Source organism: Camelus bactrianus, chromosome 16, assembly GCF_048773025.1.
Source record: "Camelus bactrianus isolate YW-2024 breed Bactrian camel chromosome 16, ASM4877302v1, whole genome shotgun sequence".
In the NCBI taxonomy this organism is placed as follows: domain Eukaryota; kingdom Metazoa; phylum Chordata; class Mammalia; order Artiodactyla; family Camelidae; genus Camelus; species Camelus bactrianus.
In genome coordinates this window covers 11075021-11097026 of record NC_133554.1, presented here as the reverse complement: position 1 = coordinate 11097026, position 22006 = coordinate 11075021, and the positions used below count along the sequence as shown (strand labels likewise).

At 35.7% G+C, this 22006-nt stretch overlaps 2 protein-coding genes across 2 annotated transcripts; both read right to left on the bottom strand.

The window, feature by feature from the left end:
• Positions 1-4811: 4811 nt before the first annotated feature.
• On the bottom strand, positions 4812-5756 carry LOC105065173 (olfactory receptor 1E1-like). Its single transcript, XM_010950226.1, has one exon. It carries the CDS (start codon positions 5754-5756, stop codon positions 4812-4814), a length of 945 nt encoding a protein of 314 aa, XP_010948528.1.
• Positions 5757-9339: 3583 nt separating this feature from the next.
• Positions 9340-21458, bottom strand: SPATA22 (spermatogenesis associated 22). Its single transcript, XM_074341869.1, has 8 exons — positions 21416-21458; positions 19555-19683; positions 17769-17829; positions 17540-17632; positions 15435-15777; positions 14604-14733; positions 12449-12546; positions 9340-9653 (listed from the first exon to the last, which is right to left on the bottom strand). Exons 1-8 carry the CDS (start codon positions 21456-21458, stop codon positions 9462-9464), a joined length of 1089 nt encoding a protein of 362 aa, XP_074197970.1. The 3' UTR covers positions 9340-9461.
• Between the last annotated feature and the right edge of the window lie 548 nt (positions 21459-22006).

The following is a 22006-nucleotide window of genomic DNA, read 5'->3' as shown; positions in this document are numbered from 1 at the left end:
TGAAAGGTCCTCAAAAAATTTTAAATAGAATTAACATATAATCCAGAAATACCACTTGTGGGTATTTATCAAAAAAACCCCAAAAAAACGCTAACTTGAAAAGATAGATACACTCTCATGTTCATTGCAGCATTATTTTACTATAGCCAAGATATGGAAGCAACCTAAGTGCCCATCAAGAGATGCATGGATAAAGAAGATGTGGTATATACACAATGGAATATTACTCATCTACAAAAAGAATGAAAGCTTGCCATTTGTGACAACATGGATGGGCCTAGAGAGTATTATGCTAAGTGAAACAAGTCAGACATAGAAAGACCAATACTGTATGATTTCACTTATATGAAGAATCTGAAAAACAAAACAAATGAACAAAACAGAAACAGAGTCATAGATACAGAGAATATACAAGTGGATGCCAGAGAGCAGCGGGTGGGAGGAAGAAGAGAAATAGGTAAAGGAGATTAAGCGGTACAAACTTCCACTTGCAAAATAAATTTTAAGGATATGAAATGTACAATGTAGGGAATATAGTCAATAATTCTGTAATATCTTTGTATGGTGACAGACGGTAATTAGACTTACTATGGTGATCATTTTGAAATGTATAGAAATATTGAATCATTATGTTGTGTAACAGAAAATAACATAGGTCAATTATACTTCAAAAACAAGCAAACTCATAGAAAAAGAGATCATGTTTGTGGTTACCAGAGGTGGAGGGGAGAGGTGAGGGAACTGGATGCAGGTAGTCAAAAAGTATAAACTTCCAGTTATAAGTAAAGTACTAGGGATGTAATTAATGTATGTAATATACAACATGATAAATGTGATTAACCCTGCTGTATGTTATATATGAAAGTTGTCAAGAGAGTAAATACAAACTCTTCTCATCACAAGTAAAAAAAAATGTGTTTCTATTACTTTAATTTTGTATTTATATGAGATGATGGGGATTCACTAAACTTACTGTGGTAATTATTTCATGATGTAAGTCAAATCATAATGCCGTACAACTTAAACTTGTAGAGTGCTGTATGCCAGTTACATCTCAATAAAACTGGAAGAAAAAAGTCAGTTGATAATTACTTTTATTTCCATCTGCAAAGGCCCTTTACAGCAATAAATGGATGGGAATATTAGGGGGACACTTAAGAAATTCACTACCACACTAACCAACTCTTTCAACTGCTGGCCGCTGCACACTTTAGTGGCAAATTTCTAAAGCAACAGCTTTATTGAGTTTGTGCTGAAGACTGTGTGTATGATTTAGGGTCTCAGTGACAGAATCTCCATGAAATGTCCTGGGACTTTCCCTTTACACTCAACACCTGAGGTGACTGTGAAAACCATATATTGAATATTTCAGTGCTTCTGTCACCTGATGGCATGAAGCATAGTGTCCCCATCGCTCAATGACAACTGAATTTTACATAAGAAAGAAAGAAACATTTGTTGTATCACACCACTGAGATTTCAGGGTTTATTCATTATAGCAAGTCCTCTACCTTCAGTAACTCATGGAGAATATTAAAATAAATCAGGAAATGTAATACTGAATAGAAAAAGAAAACCTGTATCAACAGTAATCCATTTTTGTAAATACATATATACAGACTCACAGAGACACACACATATACACAAACAGTTCCTTGGGTAAATAAGTGGAATATGAATCAAGAAATGTAATACAGTATGATATACTCCTTCTTGTCTATGTTTTGGTTTTGCACAGGTTTTGTTGTCTGTGCTTTTGGTGTCAAATCCAAGAAACCATTGCCAGGATCAAGGCCAAAATGTCTTCCTTCTATGTTTTCTTCAAAGACTTTTACAGTTTGAGATCTTTGAGTCCTTAATTTATTTTGAGTTGAATCCTGTGTATAGTGTAGGTAGGGGTCCAATTTCATTCTTTTCATTGTGGATACACACATTGCATGTTCCTGGCACCCTGTACAAAGATCAGTTGATTTTACACGTGGATTGGTTTCTGGGTTCTCTGTTCTGTTTCACTGATCTATGTGCCTATTTTTATGCTGATACTTACTATTTTTACTACTGTGGCTTTGTAATATATTTATATATGTAATCATCTTCATTGTAATTCATGAATACATTAGAAACTGCATGGATCTCTTTAATAGGCCATCTAGGTTCGCATGGGCACCTGCTTTCCACTCATTGTCAGAAAATCCAGTTTACTTCAGAATGGTAAAAAAGGCTAAGTAATATCTTAGTGTAATTATAACAAGTTTCTAACTCATAGGAAACCTGGAAGGGTCTCTGAGCCTCCCAGATCAAGAGACTATACTGTCATTAACAGACCTGGCTACACTCAAGTGCCATCTAGAATTCCTTAAAAATTTCAGTGGGCTCCTGGGCAACAGAATATTCTATTACTCAGCTGGGTTTTAAGGTTCAGTTCTAGGGTTAAACACTGTGCCAAAACATTTTCAAGCTTCCAGACTTGTCTTCCAACAACAGTGTATTAATCACTTTACCAACTCTCCCTGCCAAATAAAGGACCCCAAGGCTCCTCTTCTCTCCTCAAATCAAGTTATTTGGAATCCCGAACACAAGCAGTGCAAACGTAGGGAAGTGGTCTTTCCCAAAAAAAGTGCAATATATTTTTAAATCAGGAATAGTGATGCTTCTAGCTTTGTTCTTCTTACTCAAGATTGCTTTTGCGTGGCAGAGTATATGATTCCATAGAAATTTTGGAATTTTTTTTCCTACTTCTGTTTTGAAAAATGCAACTGGAATTTTGATAGAGACTGCAGTGAATCTATAGATCATGCTGGAAATATGACATTTTAACAATATTAATTCTTCTATCCATGAACCTAGGATGTCTTTCCATTTACCTGTTTCCACTCTAAGTTCTTTTATCACTGTTTTATAATTTTCATCTCTTGGTTAATTTTATTCCTAAGATTTTTATTCTTTTTGATGCTATCTCAAACTTAAAAGGGTCTGTGCAGCAAAAGAAACAGTCAACAGAGTGAAAAGGCATCCTGTGGATTGGGAGAAAATATTTGCAAAACATCATTCTAGTGAGTGGTTTTATCCAAAATGTATGACTCTCCTGTAATTCAACAGCAAAAAAAAAACCACCCTGACATAAAAATAGGCAAAGGGCCTGAATAGACATTTCTCCAAAGACATACAAATGGCCACTAGGTATATAAAAAAATGTGCTCTACATTACTAATCATCAGAGGATGCAGATGAAAACCACAATGAGACATCACCTTACACCTGTCAGGATGGATAGTATCAAAAACAAAACAAATAAAACATGTACAAAAAATGTAGCAGTTGTCACAGAAAATGTGGAGAAAGGGGAAACTTTATACACTGTTGGTATGAATAGATGCAGCCAATATGTAAAACAGTATAGAGGCTCCTCAAAAAATTAAAAATAGAACTACCATATGATCTAGCAACCCCAATTCTGGCTACATATCCAAAGGAAATGAAATGAGGATCATAAAGAGATATCTGCACTCCTGTGTTCATTGCAATATTATTCACAATAGCCAAGTTAGGGATAGATTCCAAACGTCCATCAATGAATGAATAAGAAAATGTGGTATACTCATACAATGGAATACCATTGAGCCTTAAAAAAGGAAAGAAATCTTGACATTTGTAGCAACATGAATGAACCTAGAGAACGTGATGTTAAATGAAATAACACTCTCACAGAAGGACAAAACTGCATGATTTCTTTCTAGATATTTGGCATCAAAAATAGGCATACTCATAGAAGAAGAGAATAGAATGGTGGTTATCAGGAGTGGGAGGGTGGGGAAATGGTGAATTGATTTTGAATGGGTATAAAATTTCTGTTATGTGAAACAAGTAGGTATTAAAGATCTGCTTACAACGTAGAATCTGTGGAAAACTAAATGTACATAGATGAATGAATAAAGAAGATGTGTGTGTGTGTGTGTGTGTGTGTGTGTGTGTGTGTGTGTGTGTGTGTAATGGAATATTACTCAGTCATAAAAAAGAATAAAATAATTTCATTTGCAGCAATATGGATCAACCTAGAGATTATCATAAGTAAAGTAAGTCAGACAGAGAAAGAAATATCATGTGATATCACTTATATGTGGAATCTAAAAAAAGACACAAGCCAGAAATGGACTAACCAACATAGAAAACAAACTATGGGTTACCAAAGGAAAAATGGAGCAGGGAGGAATAAATTTTTGGGATTAACAGATACATATTACTATATATAAAATAGATAAACAACAAGGACCTACTGTGTAGCACAAGGAACTATTTTCAATTTCATATAATAAGCTATAATGGAAAAGAATCTAAAATATATATATGTATGTATATGCATAACTGACTTGCTTTGCTGTACACTTGAAATTAACATTGTAAATAAATTACACTTCAATAAAAAAGATGCAATATAAAAAAAAATCACAGATGTAAAATTTGTTGATCAATTCCAAAATAGGAGAGAGACAACCTTAAAAAGTGAGGCTGTTAACCAGACTCTGGCTTTCCTCCCCATATCTGAGGGAGTAACTTTTAAGGCCCCAGGTATGAGTTAGCTTCCAGATAAAGACAAACTAAACTATTGTAGCAAAGGAGATAGAAAGTTCACTTGAGGTTCAGGACAGGTCAAATAGATAATGTATATGTGAAAATAAATGAGAGGAGAAAAGGATAAGAGGTAGAATGATGTGAACAAAAAGATCATTGGAAACAACAAGTCTGGGTTAAAATCTCAATATTAATATCAATATACCTAGTGGGTAAAATATGTTAAAATCTCAACTTTACTGTCATAGAGAGAAGAGAGTTTTCTTTTTGTGAAAGACTCTTCCCAGGGCTCCCTTCATGTCTCTGTTCCTCAGGCTGTAGATGAAGGGGTTCAGCATGGGGGTCACCACAGTGTACATCACAGCCATGGCAGTGTCCTTAACAGTAGAATTACTAGCTGTAGGGCATAAATAGAGACCAATAACTGTCCCATAAAACAGGGACACCATGGAGAGGTGGGAGCCACAGGTGGAGAAAGCCTTGCGGATACTTCTAACAGAAGGGACCTTGAGGAGAGAGGAGACAATCTGTGCATAGGACATGATGATGAGTAGGAATGGAATGACAAGAATGAGCCCTCCCGTGATAAATATCACCAACTCATTAACTTGAGTGTCAGAGCAGGACAGCTTCAGAAGAGCAGACATATCACAGAAAAAGTGGTGGATCACGTTGTCCACACAAAAAGATAATCTGGCCATGAGCAGGGTGTGTAACATGGCATGGAACGTGGTCAGCACCCAGGGCAGCACCACCAGGGACAGACAGAGCTTGGGGCTCATGATGGTGGTGTAGTGCAGGGGGAAGCAGATGGCCACATAGCGGTCATAGGCCATGGCCATAAGGAGGAAGCTCTCCAGGTCTCCAAAAAACAGAAAGAAGTACATTTGGGTCAAGCAGCCAGCATAGGGGATGGATGGGACTTCGCTCTGCATGTTCTGCAGCAATTTGGGCATTGTGACAGAGGAAAAACAGAGATCAGAGAAAGACAAATTGCTGAGAAACAAATACATGGGTGTGTGGAGGTGAGAGTCCAGTTGAATGAGGACAATGATGAGGAGGTTCCCCAGGACAGTAGTAAGATACATGACCAGGAACAGAGCATAGAACAGGTTTTGATGCTCTGGTTCAACTGGCAGGCCCAGGAGGAGGAACTCTGAGATGACACTTTGATTTCTTCCCATCATGCTCTGTGTCCAGTATCTTTAGGAGAAAATAATGGTGTCCATTAAAAACCGGAAGAAAAATGAACATATTTCTGTGATACCTGGTCTGTTAGCTGTTCTTCAGTAACTGATTACAAGCTCACTAACACCACTCTTTGTAATCAGAAATATACATCACTAAATCTAAGCCACTTTTCAGACATTTCCTTCATTTCTCATCAATTAGCATGTAACAATAGTGTAACTCCTACCTCCCTTCTAAAACACTCTCATCTTCTATCTTCTATGGGCTCACCCTGGTTCTCCTGATATTTCCCTGCCATTCATTCCCAGTAACTCTGATTAGTTTCTTCTCCAACAGTATCTTATATATTGGTGTATTCTTGGGCTTTTGCCTAAACACTGTTCTCTTATAATTCTATATATACAGCTTTGAAAGAACTTGTCATTCCTATGGCATTAATTACCATCTAAATCTCATGGATAAACCTCTATCACTTTCACAGCTCCATTAGTTGCTTAGTGATTATCTCCCCATGGAATATCACAAGCATCTTCAGCCCAAAAGATCCCACATGAGCTCACCCTGCCCACTCTTTCAAGACTCTCACACCTCAGTAAAAGAAATCAAGGCTCAAGTCATATACCTAGGAGTTTTCTTTCATTCCCTCCTTTCACTATCAGCACCCAGTCCATCAAGTCTTGTAGGATCTCCCACTTAATTCTCTCTCTAATTCATCCACCACTATCCCAACCCTCACTACCCTGAACCAGGCTAACATCACAACTTGTCTGTACTATCGAAACAGCCTCTTAATTTATCTCCCTACTTCCATGCTCACTCTCCTTCAGTCTCTTCACACTATGGCATTCTAAGATGAAAATCTGACCATTATTCTGTTAAAGTCTGCATGGTGTCATTGCTCTTAAGATAAAGACAAAATTCCTTTCAAGGGCCAAAAAGTGCTCCATGATCTGACCCTTGCCTGCCTCCACATCTTCATCTACCCTATAATGAAATACACATTCCACTCTTCCACCAATGCTGGAGTTAAAAGTCACAGTTTCTTGCCTCCATCCTTTTGCCTTTCCTTTTCCTCATGCCTAGCATCCTTCTCCCTCTGCTCCTTCACCTGGCTTGTCTTTCTTTATCCTTCAGGTATATTACAAGTCTCTTACTCAGCTAACCTTCCCTATTTCCGCAGACCAGATGAGAACCCACTGCTATGCTCCCTCAGCACCCAGTACCCAAAGCTATTATTCATTTATAGCTGTCTTCCCTACCAGATTGTCAACTTCACACAGGAAAGGCCATAACTACCTTCATGACTGAAGCAGTGCCAGCACCTGGAACAGTGCCTAGATGTAGGCAATGTTTCATTTTTTGAGGTATTTACTGGCTGTGCTTCAGGTTAAGACATGCCTTCCTCCAACTTTAAAGACAGAAAACTCCTGTTGTTTTAGAGTATCTACTCCTCCTAAGTCCTCTCAGAACAAGAACTCACTAGTTTTTGATACTTTTTTACAAAAGTCTGGGATGTAACCTCAGACATGGAACATATTAGACTACCTCAATCACACTACTCTTTATCCTAAACAGACAACCCACTATCCACATGCACACTGTCACTTATTCCTTGTGTTGATACCCAGAGGATTCAGTTATATACATGTGGAAAAAGGTAAAACTGATGGGTATGTTTAGTAATTTGGGGAGAAAAGGAAGAAATAAAGATAATTTCTACCCTCGAGACCTTGCTCCATTTCTTCTTCAGATATCCATACCTCAGAGTGTGCCTCAGAGCTGAGAAAACTAAGGAAGAGTATTAGGGATATAAGAAGTTCCTTTCCTCAATGAGACATAACTGGGTCCAATTGCTAGGATTTTCACCCTGCTAATGCTGCTTAACTGAGCCACATAGTATTTTTCACATGTGGACTTAATGTTTGGTATTGCAGCAGGGAAAAGCATCAAGTGAAGCTCCATGCACTTAATATCTCAGAAATTTGCCTCCCAGGAAAACATGTAGGATCCTTTCCTGAGGCTGTCACAAGTCTCTCTAGGAATCACAAAACAGAGAGCCAACACTTGAAGATGCTGGCAGGATCAGGGCTATGAGCCTTAGCTGCTCCATTAACAATGTCTCTCATCCTCTGCACCTGGGAAATCAGTAGTTCTCAGTCTGGACTGCACATAAGAATCACAAAGGGCAGTGCTTCTAAAAATTTAATTTACAAATTGCCTACCTTGAGGCCCTGTTAAGTGCTGATTTTGATTAAGTAGGTCTGTTGTGGTGCCTAAAATTCTATATTTTATAAGCACAAATTTTATATTTAGTGATTCCAATTCTGTTGGTCTGTGGAACACACTGTATTTTAAAATATAGATTACTGCACTCTCATCCAATGAATGTAATCAGAATTTCTGGGGAGAGGGGTGCTATCTAAAGGTCATTAAGTCATTCAAATATATAGTAAAGGGTCAAGAACTTCTGCGTTAAATGCCTGTCTCATAGAGAGGTCTTATGCTGAAACAAAAAAAAAATCTTGTGAGATACATTACACAGTTATATTTATAGATGTTATCATTAATAAAAAAAAGACTAACGTGACTAATGAACATCAATCAAAATATTTCTAGACTGTGAAGAAATCATGGGAGGCTGAGAGGTGAAGAAGGGAGTTATCACACCTGAAATGTTCTCCTGCAGAACATGATATAACCTGGGAAATCAAGACCCTCAGGTAGGAAAAACCCAAAGGACCAGCTCATTCATCCTCTGCCCAACTTACCCAGTGTGTCTGAGAGAGACTCCAGGACCCAGGACCTGAGATCCTGCCCCTCTTTATTCACTAAAGCATGAGAAGTAACAGCCTCTGTAGTCATCACCTGTGTCTGCAACATCCATTGTCCCATCTCCCATTCTATACATCCCCAGGCCTAAGCGGCCCTGGATCCCAGAGGAGTCTAGATCCTGGAGGAACTCATTAAAGACAAAGCAATTACCCAAGGTCTCTCTAGGACAAATGCTCTCAGGATCCTGGAGCCGTGACTGATTATAACCACTGATCACACCTGACTATAGGGAACGTGGGGATGGAGATAAACTCATGTCTGGATGCTTAATCACTGCTCGTTTAGGAGTGGACAGCGGTCCGGTGGGGCCAGAGTTTACATTTTCAGCGGTAAAAAAAAAAAGATGGATGGAGAAGCCATAAAACAAGCAGGGACCAGACTACAACTATGCCAAAGTAGCTGCACAGACTAGAAACTTCAGTATAATGCCTAGTGACACTACAGATAGTGAGCACCTTTGTCTTGTTCCCAAGTTTGGTGGGAATGTCTCTATATTTCCCCATTAAGCTTGATGTTGGCCTCTGAGCTGACTCAAATGTATCTGAGCTGACTCAAATGTATTCCTATCTCATGTTAAATAAGTATCTACCTATCCCTATTATATTGAACATTTTTAATCTGAAATGGTTTTTTAATTTTAGCAAATGTACAATTTTTATAAAAATACTAAAATTATTTTTCAAAAATTCTTTCTACATTTAAAAGGATTTAATAAAGTTATTTAAAAAATAAAATAGAAGGATTTAAGTATTTTAATTCAACAACAGAAATACAGAAAAACAGTAGCCATAAAACCACAGTGATGGTAAATGAAATAATAACAGAAAAATGTTTTTAATTTATACTATTTAAACTTCCTTCATCATCACTTAAATTTCATTCATTACATTAGTATAATACCTCATCTCAGCATCTACAGTTTTAACAAAGGCTTGAAAAGTTTTTTGTTCAGAAACAGATGCCGGTCTGACAGAAACACATTTGAAAATATTCTTTTTCTGGTCGTAGTTTCCAACACACCTATGAACTCGGCCTCTAATCAGTCTTGGAAGTTCACGATCCTGTTTTTTAAAAAATAAATATCGATAAAGTTATTTATGATCCTATTTGAATTTCAATTTTTAAAACTAATAATATCATCAACTAAATATGAATCACCCCAAAGTGCTATAATTCCCTTACCTAATTTAGAGCCCCAGTGTTGACAAGATCATAATAGCTAGGGACAAATGGATACCCTCCACAGAAGAAAGCCCTTCACACTTGGGTAGGGCTTCTTAAAGGTGAGTGAGCTGCTGCTTCTTAAAAAAAACTGGAATAATTCCCAATATAATGGCACATGAATATTCACTTCTATTAGACTGTTACTTTCAACAGATGGCACACTAGGTAGTTCAGACCAACTTTCCTACTAAAGCCAACTAGAATAGCTAGATGGAATATTTATTTTAAAATCTCCTCAGAGAGATACCAAAGGCAGTGAGGAATTACAGAGACCCCCATCTGGGAGAGGAGAGCAGTCCAGAATGGGGCCTGATATCTGGGGAGGCTTTCCCTGCTGAGGTATCTGCCAATTATAGTCAAGGCAGTTTGAGAGTCTAAGGAACTGAGCAGAGCTTCTGCCAGGCTCATATGGCTAGGAGAAAAAATGGAGACCAAAGCCCCTCAAAGAAAAGAGATCCTGATAATCACACCACCTCCACCCTGGGCTTAGTGTTGGGAGACTCAAAAGGGCAATGAACTAATGGGACTAGTAAATCAGGAAAAGTATTCTGGGATTGCTCTCACTAAGCAGTCATAAAAAGCACCAACTATCAGAGAAAATGCTGGTAGTTACTAAAAGGACTATACTATAGTAAAGATTTTCTGTTTCTCAAAAGCCACTCTTAAGACTGAAAAAGCTAACCATGGAGTATGAGAAGATATTTGCAATACACATAATAGACAAAGAACTTGTACCCAGAATAGTTTTCTCAAAAACTCCTATGAGTCAATAAGGAAAACACAAATAATTCAACAAAAAAAAAATTATCAGAGGCCTGAACAGATTTTTCAAGAGAAGATATCTAAATGGACAGTAAACATCAAAAGTGCTGAACCTTCTCAGTCACCAGAGTTGGAGAGAAATGAGATAGCAGTACACTTACCCACTAGAATGGTTAAAATAAAAAAGACTGACAGTACCAAATGTTGATAAGAATGCAGAGAAGGTACAACTCTCCTACACTGATTGTGAGTGTGTCAACTGGTAAAACCCTTTGGAAAATCCTTTGGCAATAATTACCTTATTAAAACATATAGATGCACTATGATCCAGCATTTTTTATATTTACTTCTAGGTATATACCCAACAGAAAGGCATCCATGTGCACAAGAGACATATAGAAGAATGTCCATAGAGCATTATTCATAATAAAAAATCAAGAAACAACCAAGAGGCCCACCAATAGCAGAATAGAAAACTAAATTGTGATATATTCATACAGCAGAATATTGTACATAGAAATACATAAATAAATGAATTATAGCTAGAGAGATGAATCTTATAAACACTGTGTTGACTAAAAGAAACCAGACATAAAAGAAGACACTTCATATGATATTATTTATATATAAGTTCAAAAATAGGCAGAATTAATTGATGATATTAAAAGTCATGATAATGGTTAATTTTAGGCAAGAAATAGGAGGTAATGAATTGGAAGAGGCACAGAGATGTACAGGGTGACAGCAATGTTCTATTTTTATCCTTGCTACTGTTCACTTTGTGATACTCCGTAGAATTGTACAGTTATGATTTGTGTACTTTTCTGTATATGTTATACTTCAATAAAAAAGTTTTTTAAAAAACTTAGACTAGAGAAAAAAGTAAAATAATAAAATTTAAAAATTAGCATTCAAGATATTATAGAAATTAATGACATTACTACTTCTTGATCATCTGTTATGTGTCAGACGCTATACGTTCATATGTTTTATCATCTAATCTCCAAAACAAATTTTCAAAGTAGGAATTAGTCTCTCCATTTGACAGATTAAAAAACTGATGCTCAGAAGGTTTAAGCAGCTCACTCAAGATCATAAAGGTAATAAATGGTGGAGTACAAACTGGAATCCAAGTGTGATTTCAGAATTAACGCCAAACTCTTTTACAAAGTACGGAAGTCTTATAAGGTCTCCAGCCTCCTTTGTCACCCCCAGCTTCCTTTGTCACCAAGCCTCTTTGCTATGTTCCAGACCATTCTCTCTGCCTTCTCTCAAGTTCAGAAGCACTACGCTTACCTCCATCACTTACTAACTCTACACTCTGGTAATTATAAACTACTTGCAGTTTCCTGAACAATCCAGGCTCTATCTGAGCTTCATGCCTTTGTATATGCTGCTTCTTCGCCTTAGAATGCATTCCTCCCTCCTCCTCCCTCAGTCCCAACACTTTGGCTTAATTTATTAGACCTTAAATATCTAAGATAAAATAGGTTAATGCATTCTTAAAAAACCTTACAGTGATCTGACCACCCTTCCTATCTACTTCTATAGCACTCTGCACACACCTCTGTCATATCATTTGTCATACCACAGTGTAACATTTATGTATCTTGTCTTTCTCCTGGGATTATAAACTCTTTGGGAGAGTCATTTACCACTTATATTCCACTTTGTATCCCTTGCAACTAGCACAGAGTAGGCTCTCCATATCAGTTGAATAAACAACTTTAATATCAGAATTAAAATCAAACAAAATGTTGAAAGTACTACTCAATTGTTAACAGAATTTTTCCTACAGTGGAATTATAGCTTGCATTTGTATGGTTTTGTTGGCATAAGCTTTGCAAAGAACTCTTAAAAAAATACTCACTATTTCATAAAATACACAAGGCAGAGTATTTTTCCCATCTCTCATAAGAAAAGTCTTTGAACAATATGGGCCAGGTGTAACAGCTGAATCGAGAACAGCTAAGCAAAATTGAAATAGAGGAATAAAAAAATTAGTGCTGGTAAAATGCAAAGAAAATTTAACAAAGAGAAATTGGTATTTAAATAACTATTCCCACACCAACCTCTCAATAATAAGAAACCGTTTTAAGAGAGAAAGATATTCCCTTTTTTAAGTTTTTAAAATTTGGGGGGAGGGTAATTAGGTTTATTATTTACTTTTATTTTATTTATTTTTTAATGGCGGCACCAGGGATTGAACCCAGGACCTCATGCATGCTACGCACACGCCCTGGCACTGAGTTATACCTGTCCCTCCAAAAGGGAAAGATATTTCTAAAACTGTTTTATTCTAAGGAAAACAAAATTTCTGGCCCTCTCCAACTTAGGATCAGGTTATTTGCCAAAGTTTATATACAATTGACAATAGTTGGCCATCTGAAGCTTTTTTTCTTACAATGTGTTCTACAAACTGGTTAAAACCTCAGACAAGTGTACTACATTATAACAAATAAAATACTCATGTATAACAAATAAACATCATAGTTTAATGGAAAAAATTGAGACAGAATCAGAAGTCATGCAATGGTGTCTCAATTCTGTAATTTACTAAGCTGAGCAAACTGTTTAACCTCTTTCAAATCTGCTTCATCTATAAAATTCAAATGATAATTCATGTTTATCTCAAGAAATTATTATCAAATGAGAGTATTATTCATTCCTTTCCATCTATTATGTACTGATAGTGAACATTTGTTACTTTGAGGTCAGCCTCTATTTCCCCTCATGATATCTAGATTTTCCTTTAGGAAATCTCTCCTATGCCATACTTAGCCATATGATCTGGATGGGATCTGTCCCACTCCCAGACCCAGAAGTGACATAAGACTGATGTAAGCCAATCAGCATATCCCCTTCCCCAGCTACAGAGTTAAGGATTGCAGTGATGGGCTTGTCAGACAGTTAGAAATAATGATATGCAAGGGGTCATTTGCTAGTTTCTGGGAAAGAGCAAGCAGAAGAAACTGTCGAAGAATGTGACAGTGTGGTATATGGAAAAACGTGTGGTATAGAGAACTTTGACAATCATCTTAATACCATAAAAGTCAGAAACTACTGGAGAGACCACAATTGGGGTCTCATGATCAAGCCAACACTGTGACAGAACAGAAAGATGGCTAAATCTCAAAAACATAATACTGGATGAAAATGCAAACTCTATATTTTAAAACACATAAAATAGTAATAAAATAAATATAAATTTATGAAATCAAATGTATATAGTAAAATTATAAAAACATGTAAAGATACCACAGTGATTATCTCCAGAGAAGAAAAACAGATACAGGTTTCAAGGATGTCTATAAAACAGGTATGTGGATATTTATTATATTCTCTAGATTTTTCTGCATGTTTAGAATATTTCATAATTTAAATTACTTTAAATATTTTATTTGAACTGTGGAAAGAAGTATGTTTTGAATCTCCACTTCTTGTTTGTCTCTTCATTTGAAGTAAAATCAAATTCCAGACACATTCTATAAAACTCTCCTCCCTTTTAAATATTAATTTAGAAAACAGATTAATTGTAGGGTGTTTATGCATATCAGTAAAGGATTCTTCACAAATGTTCTTTCAGAATATTTACTATAATTTAATTTATATATAAAATTACTACTGGATTTAGTGTAACAGAGCAGAAAGAACACTCTATTGAGAATAAGGAGACTTGGGTTCTAGATCCATCTGTGCTGCTAACTAGCTTTGTGATTTCAGTCAAGTCTATTTTAATTATTTGCCCCATTTTTTCACCTACGTCAATGGTTGGGTTAGATTATTTGTAAGAATCCTCCCAGTTTTGACATTATGAATCAGAAGAGTACTACCATGAATAACCAAACACGTCTTAAGTCACATAAATCAGTGACAGACCCAGGAACTGAAGAAAATCCTAATAAACCATAATCTCCTTCTGTAAAAATTTTATTTTTCTTTAAGATCCTCTAGGTATTCCTATTAACATACAAAACTATTTTCTAAATGGTATTACTGAAGTATTTTCGAAGTATTACACCCACCTAATATTTCAAAAAGAAGTACGGTTTTCTGTGCATGTTCACGCCAGTACTTCATGCTTTCAATAACTGCAGATATAATTCTTAAAGAATTATCTTTTTCTTTAAACTTTAACTGATACAATGAGGTTTCCTTTTGAAAAAATAAAAACATAGCATTAGAAAAACCTGTCATTTTTTTTCATCATACTCATTCACTTTCTATGTAAAGATTCTAAGTCCTTATACTACACAAATATGTGGGTAAAACAATTTACCTCAGATGGCTTATATGGAAAATACTTTTTTCTTTTTAAGAAAAAACTGCTTACAGATGTATAGGCATAATCAACACAGAGTACTTAAGCACTCAAAGACCAACAACAGTAAGAAATTGTTACCACTCCAAGGCTGAAAGGACAAGCGGAGGAAATAAAATGATCAAGCTTGTGAAAGCTGGACTCATGGAGGGCTATATCATGCAGGGACACAGCTGCCGCCTGTGACACAGCATTTAATTAGGGAGGGAATGGGAAAATCCAACCTCTCTCCCTACCCTTTGATGTCCTGCCAGTGTCTTCCATTCCTACTGGCTAACCCCTAACAGAAGCCAGCTACGGGATCCCAGGACGATGCACTATGTAGGACCATTCAGCCTTCCAGAACATAGAGAAGGGCAGAGGGTAAAGAATCTATTGGGCCAGGACGTGAGGAAGGGAACTGGGTATTTGTGCTAATCAAGTAACGTAGGCCATGGGAATAATTTCAAATGCTCTTATCTCTGTAACTTTCTAAATATTTCACACATTTTTAATATAAATACAAAATGTAAATAATTAATATTTAAAAGTTTACCTTCAGGGTGTTTTCTGCTGGAAAATCATCCAACTTTTTTTTCTTAAATTGATTTTGTTGAAAATTGGGCTTAAATGCCTGTAATGCACTGTTTTTGTCTAGACTTCTCATTGTGGAGCCAGATATTTTTGATGAATGTGTTTGTGTGAGTACTTTACTTTCTCTTTGGTGAGATAAGTTAGTCGATTCAGATACTCTTAATTGCTTCTGTTGTTGAGCTCCCAAATTCACTGGATAAGAATTTATTCCATTATCTGCCATTTTATTTGTTCTTTTGCACTGAGGCTTAAAATCATTTCTATCCCAAGTTTTAAAACTGGTATTTGTGTTGCCATCTTTGTAGCTGCAATAGTTTTAAAAAAAAAAAATTAGTAATAGCGTTGTTTCTATATATTTTTCTTAATTAAAAGAAAATTATTAATGAAAATGTGCATTTATATGGTAATTTGTGGTTTATAAACTACTTTGTAACTACTGACTAGTTAGAAATTCCAAATATACCATCACAACAACCCTACAATACATTATACTCTCTTTTCAAGTGAGGAAACTGAGCCTTAATGAGGAAGTAACTTGCCCAAGGTCATATAACTAGTTACTGACAATTCAAAACCCAGGGAATCCTAGTCTCCCAACTCAAAGTCCAGTGCCAGAGAGTATATTTTTAAACTATACAAGCCTTTGTATGACAGTGGTTGTCTCAGAGTAGTAAAATTTTGAAAACTTTGCTTCCTTCTTCATACATTTTTTTTTCATTTTCTACAATGTAAAATTTTCAAAAGTTAAGCTATGCCTTGATATTATAATGTCAGTGATTTTAAGTCACAAGGAAAATAGAGGCAATGTGGATACCTATTTGTACTTTTACTCTGTAGCTTAAAAGTCCTACTTAGGAGTAGTAGGAAAGCAAGTAACATCTCCTTAAGTTGTAGTAAAATATAAAGAAGTCAGTCAAAGTTGATATATAGATATTTTAGGACTTTTTAAAAAAATTCATACTGTAATCTTTTAAAATAACTATTGTTATAACATTCTGAAAATAATAAAAGTAACATGTCTAAAAATGGGCAAGACTGCAAATTGTCTGATAAACTCTATTACAGGAGGAGTGAGAATAGAAATGCCTTGGAACTTAGAAGAATGCTCTTCTCTGGAAAAGCCAAAATCATCTAGAAAAAGGAAGACGCTGGCGTGGAAAAGCACACTGATACAAAAGAAAAGACAACATGGTAATTATAAAAGAAAGAAACTAAAATTGTCTTCTTCTTCATCAAATGCCTGTGAGGACATGAAAGCCTCTGGTTTCAGAGCATGTAAGCTAACGTTGTCCAGCAATTACCAAGGAGCTTAAAGATCTTAATAGGGCAGAAGTACAACATTCAACTGTGGCTAAGAAGAGCTGTAACAAGGATAGGAATGTCAAGAGGGTGTTCCAGAGGCCAAGTATGAAAGAGAAGACTCCTCATATCTTTGGCCATCCTGAAGAAGGTAAAGGGGATGTAAAAGATCCAAAATTTAGTTATACGAATATTGGGGGGGGGGGGGGTCATGCCAGCTCCTTCCATGAGTTACTGACTTAAATTATACATTATCTTACATTATTTAACTTTTACAATAGATCCATATAAGAAGAATCGTTAAAAAACATTAGGCGCTGTAAGAGAACAATTATGAGTAAATAAGGGTATTAGGCATTCTAAGTACTAGGGTAAGACTGAGCATTCTATTTGGTTTTCAATTTCTAAATATATTCAATATTTAGATATACTTATTCCTGACTCTTTACCTATTATCAATTACATCATTAATGATCCACAGCAAAATCATAAATTCATGGTGATAAATATTGGCAGAAACTTCATTATAACACAGAGTAGTCTGAAAACATAAACACTGCCAAAATTACCTATTTTTAAAGTTTTATATGGCATGTTCTCTTAACTTCTATACAACATAGTAATATCACTATAGTTATTAATTATAGAAATTTTCTAAATGCAATTCTGTCTAAGAAAAGAGAAGAGATTAGAGGAGGAGAGAAGGGAGTAAACGAGGAGATGGGAAGGAGAAGGAATAGAATAAGAAGAAATCTTAAGTAGACTCACCTCCCACCACTCTTACTTCTTTCAGTATTTGATTGAATAGATTTCAACACAAACTCTTGACTTCTCAGGGGATGAGAAACTGAATATATTTGCCTTTCAAGAAAATATCTTATTAACTATTAATAATTTGTTCCCAGATTCATAAATATAAAATATAAAACATACATAGAAGAATAACATCAGTCAGTAACAGACATACAGATTCATTGGTATAAATTTTTCCACATACCCTGTGTTCATTGTTTTCGTTAAAGGAGGCAACTCTGGATTCATAGCTTCCCAGGCCCAATCTCAAAAGATATAAGTAACACAGGTAAGAGTAAGGTAGGTAGCATTTTTTGGAAATAATTCTTTCATATTTATTTAATTTGCAGGGGGGAGGCAGTTGAAAGCTTGAAGGTGAAAAGAACTTAAATATATGGACATGTTCTTCAACAGTACTTTGTTGTGGAATTTATCACAGCCTGCCTTATTACTTTTTTTGAATGTCTTTCCTGTTGTATTTTAAGCAAGGTAATAGTTTAATCTGTATCTCTTCCACAATCAATCCTGGTATAGCACCTTGTGTTTTTCATCAGTTCTTATTCTTACTATGTCATACATTCTGATATTCTCTATTCTACTCTACTTTAGTCTCTTTTATTTCTTTTTTTAAAAGACTGATTATTTCCCAACCTACTAATAGATCAAGACAAAAATGTGGAAAACAGTGGCCTAGTACTATTTCTTACCCAATATAAGAATCCTATTATATCTCTGACAGACAGTAATCCTGCTCAGAGCTTGAAGAGTTCAGTACTTCAGGAGGACACATACTTCCCTAAGGAGCAACTCACATTGTTATTTTTCAAGATCATCCATCATTCATGCTACTTATAAAAAGTATTTTAAATAGTGGAGAGTTTTTTAAATGGCAAAAGATGATCAGATAAATGCCTAAATGCATATCCATGTGAATTTTTTATGTTCTCCATAAAAATGAGAATATGAAATTCATACTTCCAATTGCTCAAGTGTGGAAGAAAACAAAATAATTATAGATTTGAAAGTAGGTTAAGGTCTATGGTTACACACTGGATAAAATTAACAATACAAGTATTGACATATAAAGGGATTTTAAAATTCTAGTTCATAAATCCTATTAAAGCTTTTTTAAGTGTGCCCCCAAAGTGCAAATGTATACAACCAGCATGTACCAAGTATATTTCAGAATAGCTGCCTGTCCATGCCTTCTTCCAGAGAGAAGTAAAAAGTAAGCAAACATTAAGACCTCCCAGCACAAACCACCACAGCTAATTGTTTCAGAGATAAGAGGCCTACCCATAAAGCTAAATCAGGATTTCAATGATCTTACTTAAAAATATGAGCTGAAGCAGAGGCTGTCTCTAGAATTTGAATCAAGAGAAACAGAGGGCAGCCAATGATGGGCTCTGAGAACTAGCACTAAAAGGTTATATTAACAGCCAGCAAGGGCAATTTAGCTCATGTGCTAGTCGAAGCTATAAGGAAGTCAACTGGATAAAGGAGTAAAAAACCAAAAAAATGAAGAAAGGCAAAAATGACATTAGAGAAAAAAGACCACGGACAAGCAGACAAATTCCTGGCCAAGCAGACCCCTCCTAAGGTCTATTTCCTTCCACCTTTCCCATGTTCCCATTCACACTTAGCCCTATTCCTGAAGTAATTTGAGTTTCTCCATTCTTTACCACCAAATGTTTAAGTCACAATACCTACATGTTTTGAAAAAGAAAAAAACTTTACAATATAGATTACTGCTTCATTAGAACAAAGACTCCATATTTAAGGTACTCCATTTAAATGCTGAGACATCCTTGTAGACAAGGAAACTCAAACTACTACACTAGTCTGCTCAGAAAGAGCAAAGTAATCCTTTTAATTGGATAGTGGAAAGGAGAAAAATAATAAAGTTTCTACTTCCATTATAATAAAATAGAAATGGTAGTTTTCTAGAGTCTTATTTCTTATTTTCTGAAAATTTTAACTTATTTTCTTACCTGTTGGTAGAGGAGGGAAATCATAACTGTCAGAAGCAATACTGATACCTGGATCATTTTTAAGTGGATTGGATGTTAATGGTTGTCTATTCCTCTTTTTCTGATTGAACAATGGTACAGGCAAACAGCCTAAATTATATGTCAATAAATTAGTACATAATAGGCAAATAGTCAGATCTAGTTATAGAATAATTACTAGTATATAATAATACACAACTTGAATTTGTCTACTTCTATACATTAATTTTATATTTACTACAGATATATTTCTATATATTTGGATTTATTTTTACATTCTTAAGATCCCAAATAGGCCTTGCCTCTACAAACTCCTTTCTTGTTTTGCGTTAACACTGCTTTAATTCATCTTGAGTAATTGCCATCTCCTCCCTCATCCCCCAAACTTTTCCAAATCTACTTTTTGTTTCTGTTACTTTCCTCCTGTGCTTGCTTATCACCATATCAACTGGAGCGGACCCTTCAAGTACACCAGAGGGAAGGGAGAACCAAAATCTGACCCATGCTTTCCAAAACCCTAACCACTCTCTGGACCATGGGAGCACACCCTTTAAGGCCATGGTTCTCAAACTTTCGTTTGACCAAAATTTATCTGGAATTATGTTTAACATACCAGTTCCTAGACCCCACTCTCATAGATTTCATTTCCATAGATATGCTTTGAAAGCCAAATTGCTGCAGTTTCAACAAGAACTCCAGGTGTCTGTAATGCATATTTTCTGTGAATCATTTTGAGAATGACTTAGAGTAATAATAATGAGTTTAAATGAGAACAGATACTACTCCAAACCCTCCAGATGAAAGACCTGGGATCGCAAGTCTAGTCAAAAGTCAGAATTTATAAACACTAAAGCTAGAAGGGCTCTAAGTGGAAAAAGAGGTCCCACAAGTTTGCACGTTGTACAGTGAAAGAACTTAGGTAGGGCCCAAGCTTCCTAAGTCTCAGTTCAGAGCTATCTTGCCACTATACCATACTCTAGTTGGTCCATCTGCACTTTCACTACAGGAGAATATAGACTCTGTGATGGCTGTATGATGAAAGGCTGGGAAAACGATGTGGACTCTGGAGTCAAACTGTCTAGGCTTGAAATATAACTTCAAAGCAGGTCTAAATTACAATTTTAAAGTCCGAACGATGGCTATTTCCTTAAACTTATCGTGCCAATATGACATATACTGAGAGGCAGAATAAGATAGTGATCAAAAGAATGGGAGTCAAATTCAAATCCTGGTTCTTCTACTTCATAAATTATTTATTTACCCTCTTTGTGCCTTTGTTTCTCATCTAGAAAGCAAGGATGACAAAAACTCTCTCAGAGTTAAATAAATGAATACATATCATTAAATGCCCAGAATACAGTATATCCACCATAAATCATAGCTATTATTATCTTCATTCTGCATTATCATCATTCCCCTGGTTCTCTTCATTCTTGCCCTCTGTCCTTATACTAACTAATAAGCAGGAAAAGCAGAAATGGCACGGGAAGCTGTTAGGAAGACAGAAGTGGCTCTGGAAATATTTTAAACAAGTCACAAATAAAAATTAAAGTATTATTAATTTCTTTATTTTCAGCTTAAAAGCACAGAACAACTCGTGAAGCACATGGGGATTGTAGAAAGAACACAAGAGTAAATCCAGGAAAATCTGATTTTACTTCCACCTAAGCCACTAAGTGTTTTGTCTTGAGTAATTTATTTCCTTTGACCTAAAAAGTAGAGGCTAGACTATATGTTCACTCTTTTTAAAAGTTCCTTCCAAAATGTTGTATCTATATACTAGATAAGGTTTACATGGTATATACAAACTACAGAAAATTTTAAAATAAAAGTCAGTCAATACCTGCTGTACTTCGAGTTGAATTTTCATTTAGGTTTCTCTTCATTTCCTTCAATATCAAAGTCGATAACTCTTTCTTTAGCACTTCAACCTTACAGCATGAAGTTATTCGACTAAACCTTCAAGGAGAGAAATTTGTAACTCATGTGCTATCAACGAGAAAACCAAATTCTCAGCCTGGAAATTCCTGAAATTATGGTTGAAAACTATGGTTTCAGACTTAATAGTGTAAACACGCTATAGTCTCTTGCTTTCTGAATAAGAATTTACAACATAACCCATTTTCCCAAATCTGTTGGAAATAAGACCAGTGTGGCTATAAGCTTGCCTCCTAAACATACGTGGATTTTCACAGAGTCTACGGAATTTATTTCAGAATCAAGGACCCACAATGAGAACAATTCTGGAAAACTGACTACAAATTGGCAAACAAACAAGGCCAGGGAGGAAAGACATACAGTTGAAAGCCAATTAAGAATGTGTTCTGTGTCTCACTGTAAAACACTGTGCAGATCTTCTGCTTTGGCCATTAGTTTGAGATCCCAGGATTATACAATACCAAAGCCTAAGGCCACACTTAATATGCAGAATAAT